Source organism: Melitaea cinxia, chromosome 20 (genome assembly GCF_905220565.1).
Source record: "Melitaea cinxia chromosome 20, ilMelCinx1.1, whole genome shotgun sequence".
NCBI classification, from domain to species: Eukaryota; Metazoa; Arthropoda; class Insecta; order Lepidoptera; family Nymphalidae; genus Melitaea; species Melitaea cinxia.
The window spans coordinates 1449595-1463998 of NC_059413.1; the positions used below are offsets into that span (position 1 = coordinate 1449595).

Genomic DNA, 14404 nt, shown 5'->3' on the forward strand with positions numbered 1-14404 from the left:
TTGAGATCTAACAACTACTTTTTACAACTTGTTTTTACTTGACGCTTTTTTCGTCGACCTACGTTGTATTATACCACATAGCTTTCTACTGGATGGACCGATTTTGATAATTCTTTTTTTGTTGGAAAGGGGATATCCCTAGTTTGGTACCGTGATAAGGAAATCAGGATCTGATGATGGGATCCCAGAGAAATCGAGGGAAACTCTCGAAAATCCGCAATAACTTTTAACTGGGTGTACCGATTTTGATAATTTTTAATTTAATCGAAAGCTGATGTTTATCATGTGGTCACATATAAATTTTATCGAGATCTGATAACTACTTTTTGAGTAATCTTTGATAACGCGTAGTTGCTTGACTATTTTTTCGTCGATCTGCGTTGTATTACTTGTCGATGTAATTGAAGTCGGTTTTTTTTTTCGTTTGCGAGCAAACACAATTATTCGTAATGGTGTCCGCGCGCATCGTAAAAATTTACCCTCATAATTTTTCCCTAACACGCCAAAAGAAGTATATAACTTTAATTCTTGAATTTACAGAGCACTGTTAAACTTATAATTGTTTTTGTTGCATTGTTTATTACATACATATATAAAGTAATTATTAATTACATACATATTTTTATAATACAACTAAATATCTACCTACTGCGTACAATTAAAAGTCTACATAGATAATAAATATACTAATAATATATCTAATAATACTTTTTCTTTTTTTTTTTGCACAATGACAAATGACCTCACTTGTACGTCCTATGGTTGGCTTGTAAACAATGCTTTTCTCGTTAAATCGTAACATTAACTGGCATAGTTAGAATATAAATTCTAATAATAGTTATTATAACGTTTTACTAAATTAATAATCAATTTGACGAATGTATTTTTACTTAAAAATGCATTTTGTAAAAAAATAGAAAAAAAAGAGTAACCTTTTTTTAAGACCGTAACGATTAACTCGTAAAGTTCAGTGATAAGATAAGCCCACGTGTGGAGCAGAGGTCTGCGATCTGTCATTTTTTATTTCACCCTGCCGATTTTACAGCTGGCCTTAAATTTAGATTTTGCATTTGTTGACATCGGGTATACGGGTATATTATAATAGAAACAATTGTTTTAATTGTAGACTAATGAAAATAATGATAGTCGTTTTACTTTCCTTTTTTTTCTTTTTTCTTTAATTTTTAATGTGACAAATGTTGAATTAGTAAATAACTATAATTTTCGACAATTTAAAATTCCATCACTCTACATCAAACTCAATATTGAACTAGCGTTAACTACTTACTAAAAAAGTTTCTAAAAAAATTCTAAATTTAAAAAACAACTTATTAAAACCTCTTTCAAAGTTACTCCTTGTACAAAAATAGCAGTGTTATCAGTGCAAGCAAACTCGTTTGCAATCACTCACACGTGTCGAGACCCGAAACCATAATGTGAACGATTCCCTCGTTCACATCTTCTACGCAATCGAAACTTCGAGTACCTTAAGGTAATTTATGGGCTCTACAGACCAAAAATTTCACTTGAAAAATTCTCAGCAAAATTTATAATCTACTTGATACATATTCAAATGATAAATATTAATATTCATAACATACACAAACGGTCGTCTGTTCCTAAAGTATAAAATTAAAAATATAAATAAATAAATATGTAGTCATATAACTGTAGGTGCCATTGCGAAGTGTTTACTAGGTAGGTACATACCGCACTCCTTTCAATTATTTGAGTTCTTAGAACATGAGACATTTCGTGTCTTAGAATTTAACTTTTTGTGCATCTTAATAGTGTTGCACAAATGTTGATTTTATAAAAGCCTTTCGAGAACTGACTTGATTTTATCGAGACTGAAAGTGTAATTCGTAATTTAAAAAAACGTTATTTTTTCACACACACACAGACATGAATGAATACGAGCACCCCATACACACGCACATATATATTAAAAGAAGATCATTTAATTAATATTTCTCAATTCGATTTGCATCTCTTTGCATATAAATGAAGGCTACGCAGGCGGCAGTATTACAGTTTATTATATAATGCTGCCGACGTTAACCTGTATTTGGTTTTGTTCAAACTATAAATACTTCTGTAAATATTATATTAAAAGGAGTGAATAACCTAAATTATAATTATTTAAGAAAGCCTTGAATGTAAGACTACCACAGCCTGTAGGATTTAAATCAAAACTTGTCAATGTACTCAAAGTTGAGTTGCATGATTCCACCCAAACATACCCAAAGTTACCTACCATTATTACCTAACTTTCATTTATTGTACTATGTTACTTAGTTACAATAATTATTGTTTGTATTGCTACAACTAAAATATCTCTGTAATTATTATGAATCTTCTATATATTAATACGTGAAACAAAAACTTTGTACCCCTTTTAACGAAAATTGCGCGGGCGGAGGAGTATGAAATTCCGCACACTTATAGTTTATATAGAGAATGTGTGCAGAATGCTAATTTTTTTTTTTATTTATGTATAAAAATACACGAATTCAATTAAAAACCATTACACACACTACCATGTATTTGACACACACCTACCTACTACCTACTCTTTTGTATATTGTTAGTCTGTTGTAAAATTATAAGTATAGTTGAATTTCGACCACTGGGCGACCACTAGTTCAAATAAATCTTTATTGCACTTGTCACAAGCGAAAGAGAATATTTAAAATCTCATTAGTAAAATGAGCCGCGGCCAAATATAAAAAGAAGCTCGTCATCTTCCACCCATAAATAAAATTTATTTCTCATATTAAAAAAATATATTTATCATATATTTAAAACTCTTATATTTATGATTTGTTCCTAAAATATATTATAGATATTTCCATATTTTTTTATACCATAGTGAAAGTGACATTTAAAGTTAAAAACATTATGATTTAATTATAGTTAAAATTGAAGCTATCACCGATTCGAAATTTAAATAATCGACAAAAAACTCCTTTGTTACATTAAAAAAAACTGATAATAAATATTAAAAAAATATATTGACTTTAATTTCGTTTTATAACGAATAAATGTACAAAGTTTATTATTGGTTATTACATATAGACGATATATTAGACAGTAGAATTTAAGTATTTTAAATCAGTAATTAGTATAGGCATGCGTCGGTCTCATGCGTCTCGTCTGTTCGTAGCCTAATTACTAGAAAAAATTCAGCCCACCCCGCAGCTCATTAATCTGCATTGACGTGATATGTATCGCAAGATTTATGACTTTCAGATCCGTTGGGAATGGGCTGTGTCATGTTTTATTTAAATCTATTAACGATTGGCTAATGTATTAGAATGCTTAACTCTTTGATAGAATTATAACACCTTAACTTGTTGATTGAAATGTACTTCAGTCTTACAGTTACTTCAGTCTTCAGTATTACAGCTGTCAAGTTAATTTGAATGCTCTTGAATGAATCTTAGCGTCCACATTTCTTATTAAGATTTATATGATTCACTAGAAAAGGTATAGAAAGTCTTATTAGATATATACTGTATTAGATATAGGCTTTATTAGAATACTTCATGATTCGTAAGACTTACGTAGCAACCACAAAGGCGAATTAAGCCGGCCGGGAATTATAATTTTATAAAATATTTATCTCACATTGAATATTAAAATAAACTTAAAACTCAAAAATGTGTAATAATTATAAAATCCATATAAATTAAAAATGAATAACAGAGAAACTCCACCAAATTAGACATTTTTTTTTGTTTTCGTTATTACATCTAGGAAAAAAATGTAATATCTCGTAATGTCAGCTAATCAATACATATAATAAAAATATAAATGTAATTGTTTGTGCAAGCTAATCGCAGAAACAGCTTATCCGATGTAGATGCGGTTGCTACTAATATATTGTGGTAAACTTCACTTAACATTTAGTGTTTGTTTAATGTCAATCGATTCATAAATAAAAACGTTATGCCAATTTAAAGAATCACGTTGAACATGTAAATACACAAACGACGGTGTTAATAATCTAAAAAGATATCTAACCAAAGTCATTGTTACACGCAGACGAAGTCGTGGGCACAGCTAGTTCATAATGTTTATTAATACAACTAGTAATGTCAATAAAATCACATTTTGTGTATTTAGCGCTTTTGAAACGTAGAATTTGCGTGTCAGTCGACGAGCGCCTTATTTCGCGCTCTGCGTTGACGGATAGATGGATGAACTAAATCGTAATAAATGAATAATATGAAACTATTTGAAATACGTAAAGTAACAGAATACGTTAACCATATTGACAGAATATCACTGATCAAAAGTATATCTGACAGAATAACTTAACAGTAATCACCACTAATTCTTTACTTCAATCTGACGTTGACAATTCCTATGGGAGTCCAATTATAAAAGAAGAAGAACTCTTTACTTCTAGGCCGGCCAGTTCACCGACAAATTACAACTTTTAGATTCACAATTGAGGCGTATAGTTGCAAAACCCCCTAAAACATTTTTTTATACAAATTAACTTATTTACATCAACGGCTAGTATTTCAAATTCTCTTTGAAATAAGAAAAAAAAATCGTAGCAAATTCCACTATAAGTGTACAAATTTACAAATGCTAATTCGTGTTTAGTAGCAAAAACCGCTATAATGACATGTTTTACTTTCAAACGGCCCTAAAACCAAATACACCAATCAGAGCGCTTGATTTATTCTTTCGCAGTATGGCGATTTCTGTTGTTGTTGTGGAGAATTATGTGTGGTAATATTGTATTTTTAGTATTAAATAATGGAGGAATTAATGCAATGTGTTAAAAAATCTGATCTTGGAAAATCCAGGAAACGTCCTGTTATAAAATCTAAGTGGAAACGAGAGGTAGCACGTGAAAAAAGGTATGTTGAATATTTACTAGAAATTCACGTTTTGTTAGTTTAGGATGGTGTTATACAAGACTGCGATAGCAGCTCTGAGCAGTGTTAGTGTATGTCACCAATTTTTCTATAGGTATATTGTCATTTGGATTGGCTCATTGATAGTATATTGGTTTTTTAATAAAATTATTATTTATTGAATTTTATTGGGAAAAGTTTTTTTTAAAGATTTTATTAGTTGTTTGTTAGTGAATCGAGTTTCAATTTTTATTTGTTTCTTTCAGGTACAAAGCTGCGGGTTTCCCTACATATCCTTCATGTAATCACAATCAAAAGGCATTTAAATGTAAGGAACTAACTATGCAAATGATCAGAAAATTTTATGAGAAATTCTACAAATGTTCCACCAAAATTACTCAAGACAATTTTATTTTAAAATTTTGCTCAGTACAAGAAGCAAAACGTATTAAAAATGAATCCAAACGAACAAAGACTATAAAATACTACATTTTAGGGAATAAAGGTGCCAAAGTTCCAGTGTGTCAGAAAACATTTATGGGTACTCTGTTAGTTAAGAAAGATCGAATACAGGGTGTTTTGAAACGATTTCATGAAAGTGGGGGACAAATGCCCCACGAAAACCGGGGCGGGGATAGGACAACTAACAAGTTTATTGCTAGAAAATTATCTGTTCAGAGGTTTATTGAATCATCTAAAGGCATAGAGAGTCATTATTGTCGATCTAAAAATATGAATAGAGTGTATCTTTCATCAGAACTAAACATACGTAAAATGTGGCGCATGTATAATCAATCTCATGAACCGGACATACAAGTAAAACAACATTTTTTCAGAAAAATCTTTAACCAATGCTACAATATCGGGTTTGGAACACCAAGAACTGACGTATGTTCTACGTGTACAGCAATTAGTGAAAGATTAAAAACAGAAACAGATACGTCAAAAAAAAATGAATTAATGATTGAAAAACGTATTCACAGACTAAAATATAAAGCGTTTTACAGCATACTGCGGGAAGAAGCTGACGGGCTTTTGACAATTTCATTTGATTGCCAAAAAAACCAACCACTGCCTAAATTACCGGATCAGTCTGCTTATTACAGCAGACAGTTTAGTTTCTACCACTTCGCTATAGTAGCAGGGAACTCAAAGGCAAAATTGACGGAAAATAATGTCTATTCCTATTACTGGGATGATACAACTCATGCAAAAGGCAGTAATGAAATAATCAGTGCTGTATACCACTTCCTGCAAAATATTAATATGACTGCGAATATTAGGGTACTAAGAATAATATCAGATGGATGTTCTGGACAGAACAAGAATACCGGCATGATCGCAATGGTCAGTAAATGGCTGTACTCAGAATCGCCAAGGCACCTTAAAAGAATCGAATTGATTTACCCAATTGTTGGTCACTCATTTATTCCCCCAGACAGGGTATTCGCCAAAATTGAAAAGGTTTTAAAAACTAAGGAAGTCATTACATCACCAGCTGAATATGTTTCCGTATTGCAAGAGCATACGAAATGTACAGATTTAGCATCAATTTCTGTATATGACTGGAAGACTAGTTATCAAAATATTATAAAGCCAACTACAAGTTGGCATTTTGCTTTCATGAAGTGTAAACGAGTTTTTATTACCCGGACTAAAACTGAAAATGTATTGGTGCAAGGCGAAGTTAACTATCGGGCAGAAAACAATACAAAAATGACAATTACCAAGAAAAATAAAAAAATTACTATGATACAACCTAATATCATTCAACCAAATAAAATAATTCCGAATCCTGCCAAATTACAAGATGTTTTAAAATTATTAAAAACCCATTTCGGTGATAATTGGGAAACTTTGGACGTATTAATTTTTTATAAAAAAATTAAAGAAAGAGCACAAGAAAATATGATTGAAAGTTCTGAAAGCAATTACCATAATACATTGTCTGACTTGTGTGAGTCTGGATTTACAGAAAATAATAGCTACGTGTAATATTTGAATAACAACTATGCAAAAATAAAAAGTTTTAATTTCTTTTATACATACTTTTTTTTATTATACCTAATGCTAATACTAATCACCATTAATCCTAAAAATTGATTGTAATATTTGAATAACAACTATGCAAAAATAAAAAGCTAATTTCTGTTATATATACTTGTTTTTATTATACCTAATGCTAATACTAACCATCAATAATCCTCTAAATTGATTGTAATTGATTGTTTGTTGTTAACAACAAACTGCATGAACCCATCCAAGTTTAATTTTATGTTGCTTGCAAAGTCCCCTAAAACGTAACGAGTTAACATCAAATCCCACTATAATGAACTGTGAGTTTCAAAAACCACTTTAACGTAACAATTTTATTTAATCTACTTTTTTCTATAACTATATTGACAGTTCTATTTTTTTCTTTGGTATTAACGTACTTCCTTTCATAAAAATGTTAACAGGTACAGTTAGTACCGTGTAATATTAAGTAATAAAGTAAAAAATTTACTTCCTCATTTTTTTCTGAGAATCATTTTAGGGGGTTTTGAAACTACACGCCTCAATTGTGAATAGAAATAAGAGTATGTCATAAGTATCAACAGTTTAATTCGTTGGTGAAAAAATATATATCAAAAACTTTTATCCGTTGGATACCGTTATCCGTCAAATAACGTAAACGGCAACCGGTGACAAATTTTCTAATTTTCAATGACATATCTTAGTTTATTTATTTTAAGATTTATTGACTAAAATATCACAGTAATTAGGAGCAGAACGAACATCTAGTTGAATGTAACCGGGCGGGTCCTAGTCTAAACAAAGAATTGCAATCGCCTAAGAAGTGTATCGCTAAGATCGCGCGTCAATCGTCAGCCGGTCGCGCTTGCGCTGCGTTGATGACGGATAGATGAATGAACCCCGTCTGACGTGACGCGATAGGGTCGAACATGATCGGAATTAAAGTTCCGCATTGGCGAACCACTGTCGTAATTGTTTATTACAATTTATTCCTTAAGAAACGATATAGAGCTATATATATCTATATATATAGGGGAAATGAAATCATGTGTAACAATGCTCAGCAGTGACGCTAAGAGCTACATTTTAAGAGGAAAGGATACCGGCTCTTTCTCCATACAAAAACGTAGTCGACTGTTTCCTCCCTGGATAATGACACTAGATCAAAAATGTTTGTACCATAAAACCTTTAACCGCCATGACCGTGCACCTATGTCTTAGTTTTTTTCATATTCTTATTATTATAGGGAATAGGAGTCTTCAAAAACTAGAAAAATTGCCAAAGTTTTTACACATTTTCAGACACTCGTTAAAAAATACGCATATTTACAAAAAAGAACAAGAACATAGGGGCATGGCTAAAGGTTTGTTTTTAGTTACATACATTTTTTTTAATTGGCATGTTTTGAGAAGAAAATAGTCGACTACGAAATGCTGTTTTGGTCAATAATTATCTACCTAAAACGATCTCAGCTGCAGTTGTCTCTTTCTTGGTTCGGGGCGCAGCGGCGTCATACGTCGAGACAGGAACATTTTATTCAAATAACTATTTTTTTTTTTCAAAAGTCTTTCCGGTACCCTTTCCGTTATTGGTAAGGTATATGATCAATAGTATACCAGCATTTAAGAATAGCAAGCGTCAACTTATGTTTCGATTTTAGAGTTATATTATTTAAAATAATTATCAGGAGAATTTGATTTATTTAAAAGATCATTTTAATTTGTAAATATTACGATAATCTGAATCGCATGTCTGCGCTAAAATAATTTTTTTTTTTTGAAGTCACCATTCCAGCCTATTGCAGTCTCCTGCTGGACATAGGCCTCCACAAGTTCGCGCCAAAAATGCGTGAACTCATGTGTGTTGCCCATAGTCACTATGCTGGGCAGGCGGGTTGGCGACCGCAGGACTGGCTTTGTCGCACCTAAGACGCTGCTGCCCGTCTTCGGCCTGTGTGTTTCAAAGCCAGCGGTTAGATGGTTATTCCGCCATCGGTCGGCTTCTTAAGTTCCAAGGTGGTAGTGAAACCTTGTTATCCCTTAGTCGCCTCTTACGACACCCACGGGAAGAGAGGGGATAGCTATATTCTTTTTTTTTTTGTTTTGAAGTAAAACTAAGCATTTTTGACTTGTGCTGGTAAAATAAATAAAAATACACGGTTGTAAGATGGAAGAGGAAAATATAGATGAAAGATGTGTATCGTTATAGATAAGCGCTTAATATGAAGACTACCTAGCATTTATAATTTATTTATGTATATTATATTTATTACACGTAGTACTACTCAGTTAAATACTTTTAATCGATAAGTTTATATTGTATCTCTTTTTTTGTTTTGTTTTACGTTTGCATCCTCTTTGTATTTTGTCCTTGTTGTAAATTATGTATAATGTGTTTTCTTTTATATCATTTTAACCTGATACAGTGTGTTTCACAAATAAATTTTTTATTATTATTATTATATTATTATTATATATTATTAGTATTTAATTTATAAAATATTATAATGTATATATTTATCAAACAAACATATCCGCGCGGTACCCGTGTTTTACGGCGGATTTGACATTAGCTCTTTCTCTCGAGATATTTTTACTGACATTTATTTTGTCATTATAAAGGAACAATCTAGAAAGACTTTACCGCGCATGGTCAAAAACTTTGTGTTCCTATGGAATAGCGTAGTCCTTGCGGACTAAAACTCCTTAAATAAAGAAAAAAAAAATGCTTTGACAAAACTACGTATACATATTTATGATCAACAAGAGATTTAATTGTTAATAGCTAATTATTGTATAATAGCTAAAAATACAAATTCTACTGCATCTTGTGATTACGTAGTTTTTAAGAGATAATATTTATAAGAAATTAACATTATTATAATCTTTAGAATATCCGAAAAAAATGCTATTATGATTAATTAAATTCATAGAAATAAGTGATCTTTAAGGTTATTATAATTGTAATAGTATTCACAAAATTAATATAGATAAGACGAACGATTATTTATTCTTTATATTACTTATTATTTATTATTATATTGTTAATAATTCGACACGTTCCTGACCTGCTTAATATAAGATATATATCCACAGACATTGTATTAAATATTAATATCGTCGAATAATTGCATACAACATTTTCAGCTGCTACAAAATTTATCTTACCATTAAATTAATGTTCACACTCTACATTTGCCAAATGCCGAAACTAGAACCGCAACAAAACTTAATACCGTAGCGGCCGTAGAACGGCTTTATATCACTCATCGAAATTTTAAGCACATTGGCGTAACACTTCTAACATTTAGTGTTAATCGCAACATCTTAATAAAAAAACGCAATGACACTGACCTAACTAGAATCGCAACAAAACTTAGTACCGTAGCGGCCGTAGTGACTAGTACGGCCTTATATCACTCATCGAAAAATTAAGCACATAGACGTCGCACTTTCAACACCTAACGTTAATCGCTAGCACCTTAATAAAAAACGCGGTGACACTGACCGTCCATCTGGCGTGGCTGGTGCCAGTCGTCGCGCCAGTCCTGGCCCTCCATCACATATCCTCTGGCAGCCGATTATTTTTTCAATGGGTCGCGATAAATCAGTTTTCTGTGCATTAATCTTGAGCGCGCGTACCGTGGCGCGAGGCGAGGGCTTCTGTCGTCGGCGCGCGCGCGCCAACACTCCGCCCAGACCCGCCCACCGCCCCAGCGGCCTTACTCTCGCCTTTAGTTATTTTAATGTGAATTATTATGTGCGCTGCTTCGTATTGGCCGTAGGCTTCATAACTCACCTATGTGCAGTGGATGAAATCACTGCTCCTCGACGTTATTTATTATAAGTGAGACCTTGATTAATTTACGCCTAAATATTAATTGTAACAGACTTATTCTGATTTAAGAAATTTAGAAATTATACAACTATATAAAACGGTTTTGCTTGTCGGAATGAAGCTGTAATTATAGATTTTTAATAATATTATTATAATGTCACTCGTTTTCTAATTTATTTATTTTAGTTCTTAAGCAAGCTTAATTACTTTCACAATAATAACGCTTAATTACTTTCACAATAATAACGCTTACGTATTGATGTTACATTTTTTTTCTAAATTCGAAATAAATCCGAACATTTTTAAATAATTAAATATCGAGTAGTCAGTAAATGCTTATACCAGGTCACGTTCAGAACCATAAAGTGAAAAGAGGTGGAATGTAGCAAATTGTGTTTAAATATCTTTGAACCGTAATTAATATGTATTGTTACTACTTAATAAAGTAATATTACTGAAGCCTTTTTTAACTTAAAATCCTTTCTATCGAAGAATTATACAGGCTAACAATCGCGCGAGGATGTGTAGAAAAAGAAGATACATTTAAAAAAACGGATGATATTGGGCAGTTTGTCATCATCATCATCTTCCTGCCCTTATCCCACTTATGTAGGGTCGGCACAACATGTTTTCCATGTTGTAATGTGATTTGGCTTGTATATTTTACGACCGGCCGCCTGCCTGACATCAACCCTCCTTGGGAAATTTAAGGTAAGAGGAAGGATAGGTGAGAAGGATTTATGTGAGAGAAGGATCTGGGGTTCATGGGACTCATGGTTCTGGGGATCAGTTTGTCTAGTATAATATACTAGCTGCCTGGAAAGACTTTTTTCTGTCAAAAGTTAATAGTATTTTTTTTGTATCAAAACATTCCATGGGCCTCAAGGAACATACAAAAAATAAAATAGCCGAATTGGTCGAGCTATTCCCGAGTTATGCGCTTAGCAACATTCATTTTTTAACGGACTTCAAAAAGGGATCCCAGAGAAATCTAGGGAAACTCCAAAATCCCCATAACTTTTTACTGGGTGTACCGATTTTGATTAGTTTTAATTTAATCGAAAGCCGATGTTTACCATGTAGTCACATTTAAATTTCATCGAGATCTGATTTTACAACTTTTGAAGTAATCTTTGATACTCGTATTTACTTAACTAATTTTGCGTCTACCTACGTTGTATTACTTGTCGATATAATTGAAGTCGGTTTTTTTCGTTTGCCAGCAAACACAATTATTATTTATATAGAAGATATATATCGTATGAAATATTTACTTAAAGACACAACCCTTCGAAAGCCTCTTAAGATCCGAAGATAATGTCAATTAAGAATTCATTAACAAAGATTGCATTATTTCAGGAGAAAGTAATACGAACGGTGATATTAAAGGTTTAAATTACAGCATTGAGATTGTTGATTGAGATTCCAAAATAAAAAAAAAATTCTAATATATCCTTAAAAATTTGAGATGCGTCTTGTCAAATGCTTGTTACAGTTCCAAAATACCATACAAATATATTTACAAGATATATGTACCGGCTAGTCTTTAAATTAAGAGCCGTCGAATTAATTTTGTAATGAAATTATGCCGATAAACGTTCAAATTAGTCAGTCAGTTAGATAGGTTATGTTGAAGTTAGATAGGTTAGGTTAATTTTTTTTTTTATTCGACGAGTCTTAATCTAAAGACTTATCATAGTAAATAATAAATTCATCGTGCTCAAAAGTACATACGTAAATTAACTTAGACGTAACCAAGAAGAGTTGATCTTAAACCACATTGCTCTTTTAAGATAAACAATACCTAATGTTTATTTTCAATGCGTATATCTATACAGGTAAGTAGGTACTAGATGTAAATGCACTAACCATACTGAATGACCTCAAAACGGGAAAAGATTTTACAAAATTAGGAGAAAACTAGCTGACCCGCAATATATATTTATGATAATTCAAATTATTGATAATTTCAAATATTTTTCTCAATTTGATCGCAGCACCAACTGTCGGGACAAACTGAAATTAAAAAAGAATAATATTTAATATTTGATTCTGCGTGGTAGCGCAGTCTACCGGATCCAATGTAAAACATTCCAAAATTAATAACTACTTATAAATGAAAAATTAGTTAAATAAACATTGTCCAGTGGACCAAATTGTGAATCTAAACCATCCTCGAATCCCCTTGAACTCACACAAAAAATTTCATCAAAATCCGTCCAGCCGTCTAGGAGGAGTTCAGTGACATACACACGCACACAAGAAATATATATATAAAGATATAATTAAGTACATACTATTAATTACTAATAATATTGAGGTAAAGTTGATTGTTTAAATTTAATTGTACTTTGGTTGGACACAGACTAAATGGAAAGATAAATATTAACGTGGGTTACGCAGCCATTGGGTGAAAAAGTTTGACGCTCATCGCAGTGAGCACGGGTTGGGTAACAATTAACTAAGTAATGTTGTTCCTGTGTAAGATAACCTGAGTGCTTCGAGAACCTTCCCGGGGTGTAGGACCGGCAACACACCTGACGCGATGCTTATGATGATGTTCTGCAGGTGTCTATATGCTGTAGTAACCGCTACCATCAGGTTGTCCGTATATTTGCCGCCCTCAAAGGTATCGAAAAAGTAACAGAAATCCGCTATCTTACTTTTATTAATAACATAACCGATAATATAATATTCTAAACGATAGATGCATAAAATCGGTATTTTATCCTAGAGTATGTAGAGAATTGCCGGTGTTCCGCAAGGCCCCATACTATGTCCGACAGTTTTTGCTAGATGTCGAAGTTACGCTATATACGGATGTCCTTTACTGCTATGCAAGTGATAGTATCGGAGATGTAGCGGTTTTGAATTGATTAACCACCCTACAGTCTTTAATAAGATCTTTTAATACAGCTGTGATTTTAACGGATAAAGATTAGTACCTGGGTGACCGAGCCCAGCTCGGTATTTTTAGTAAATCGTGAAGGATTAGTAGAAGAGAGAGTTAAAATGATTCGCTGCCGGTTTGGATGAAGTTTTTTTTTAATAGACTTCAAAAAAGAAGGAGGTTACTCAATTCGGCTGAAGGAAACTCAGCATATATATATCGCACCTTCGGTGCAACAAAGTCACAATTCAGGACACTTTTTTTGTTATGTCTTTTATTAGGACTTTTTGATAATTTAATATAAGATTTTTAAACTATAGCATATATATCACTACATAGTATAAAACAAAGTCGCTCTCTCTGTCCCTATGTCCCTATGTCCCTATGTATGCTTAAATCTTTAACGCAACGGATTTTGGTGCGGTTTTTTTAATAGATAGTTTTTTTAATAGATGTATAGTGGAGAAATACTGTTATTTTTGAGGTTTCTAATGTGATGTTGTAAATAATTAAATTTTTTCCGCTTACATTGCAACCACAGCCTGAACTCTACGAGATTTATCAAAATAATGTACTAAGTATTATACACATTGAAAAGTCCTACAGAAAACTCCGCTATGGTATATGTCTATCTCTTATGGATATCCCACAATAAAAATTTTCTGTCGTTTACTTTTTACGACAAATAATGGATAATTTTCAAAGCGATTTTAACCAATACAGCATTAATCCTTATCTAATTAAATACCTTAAATACAGTATTGATTTAATATAGATCTATATGGC

The 14404-nt window shown here is 32.2% G+C and overlaps 1 protein-coding gene across 1 annotated transcript in view; it reads right to left on the minus strand.

The window, feature by feature from the left end:
* Nucleotides 1-10549, minus strand: part of LOC123663705 (T-box transcription factor TBX1-like) — a 54985-nt gene extending 44436 nt beyond the window's left edge. The window contains exon 1 of the mRNA XM_045598372.1: nt 10399-10549. Within this exon, the coding sequence (XP_045454328.1) occupies nt 10399-10450 (52 nt within the window). The 5' untranslated portion in view covers nt 10451-10549. The remainder of the gene's footprint in view (nt 1-10398) is intronic.
* Nucleotides 10550-14404: the final 3855 nt, after the last annotated feature.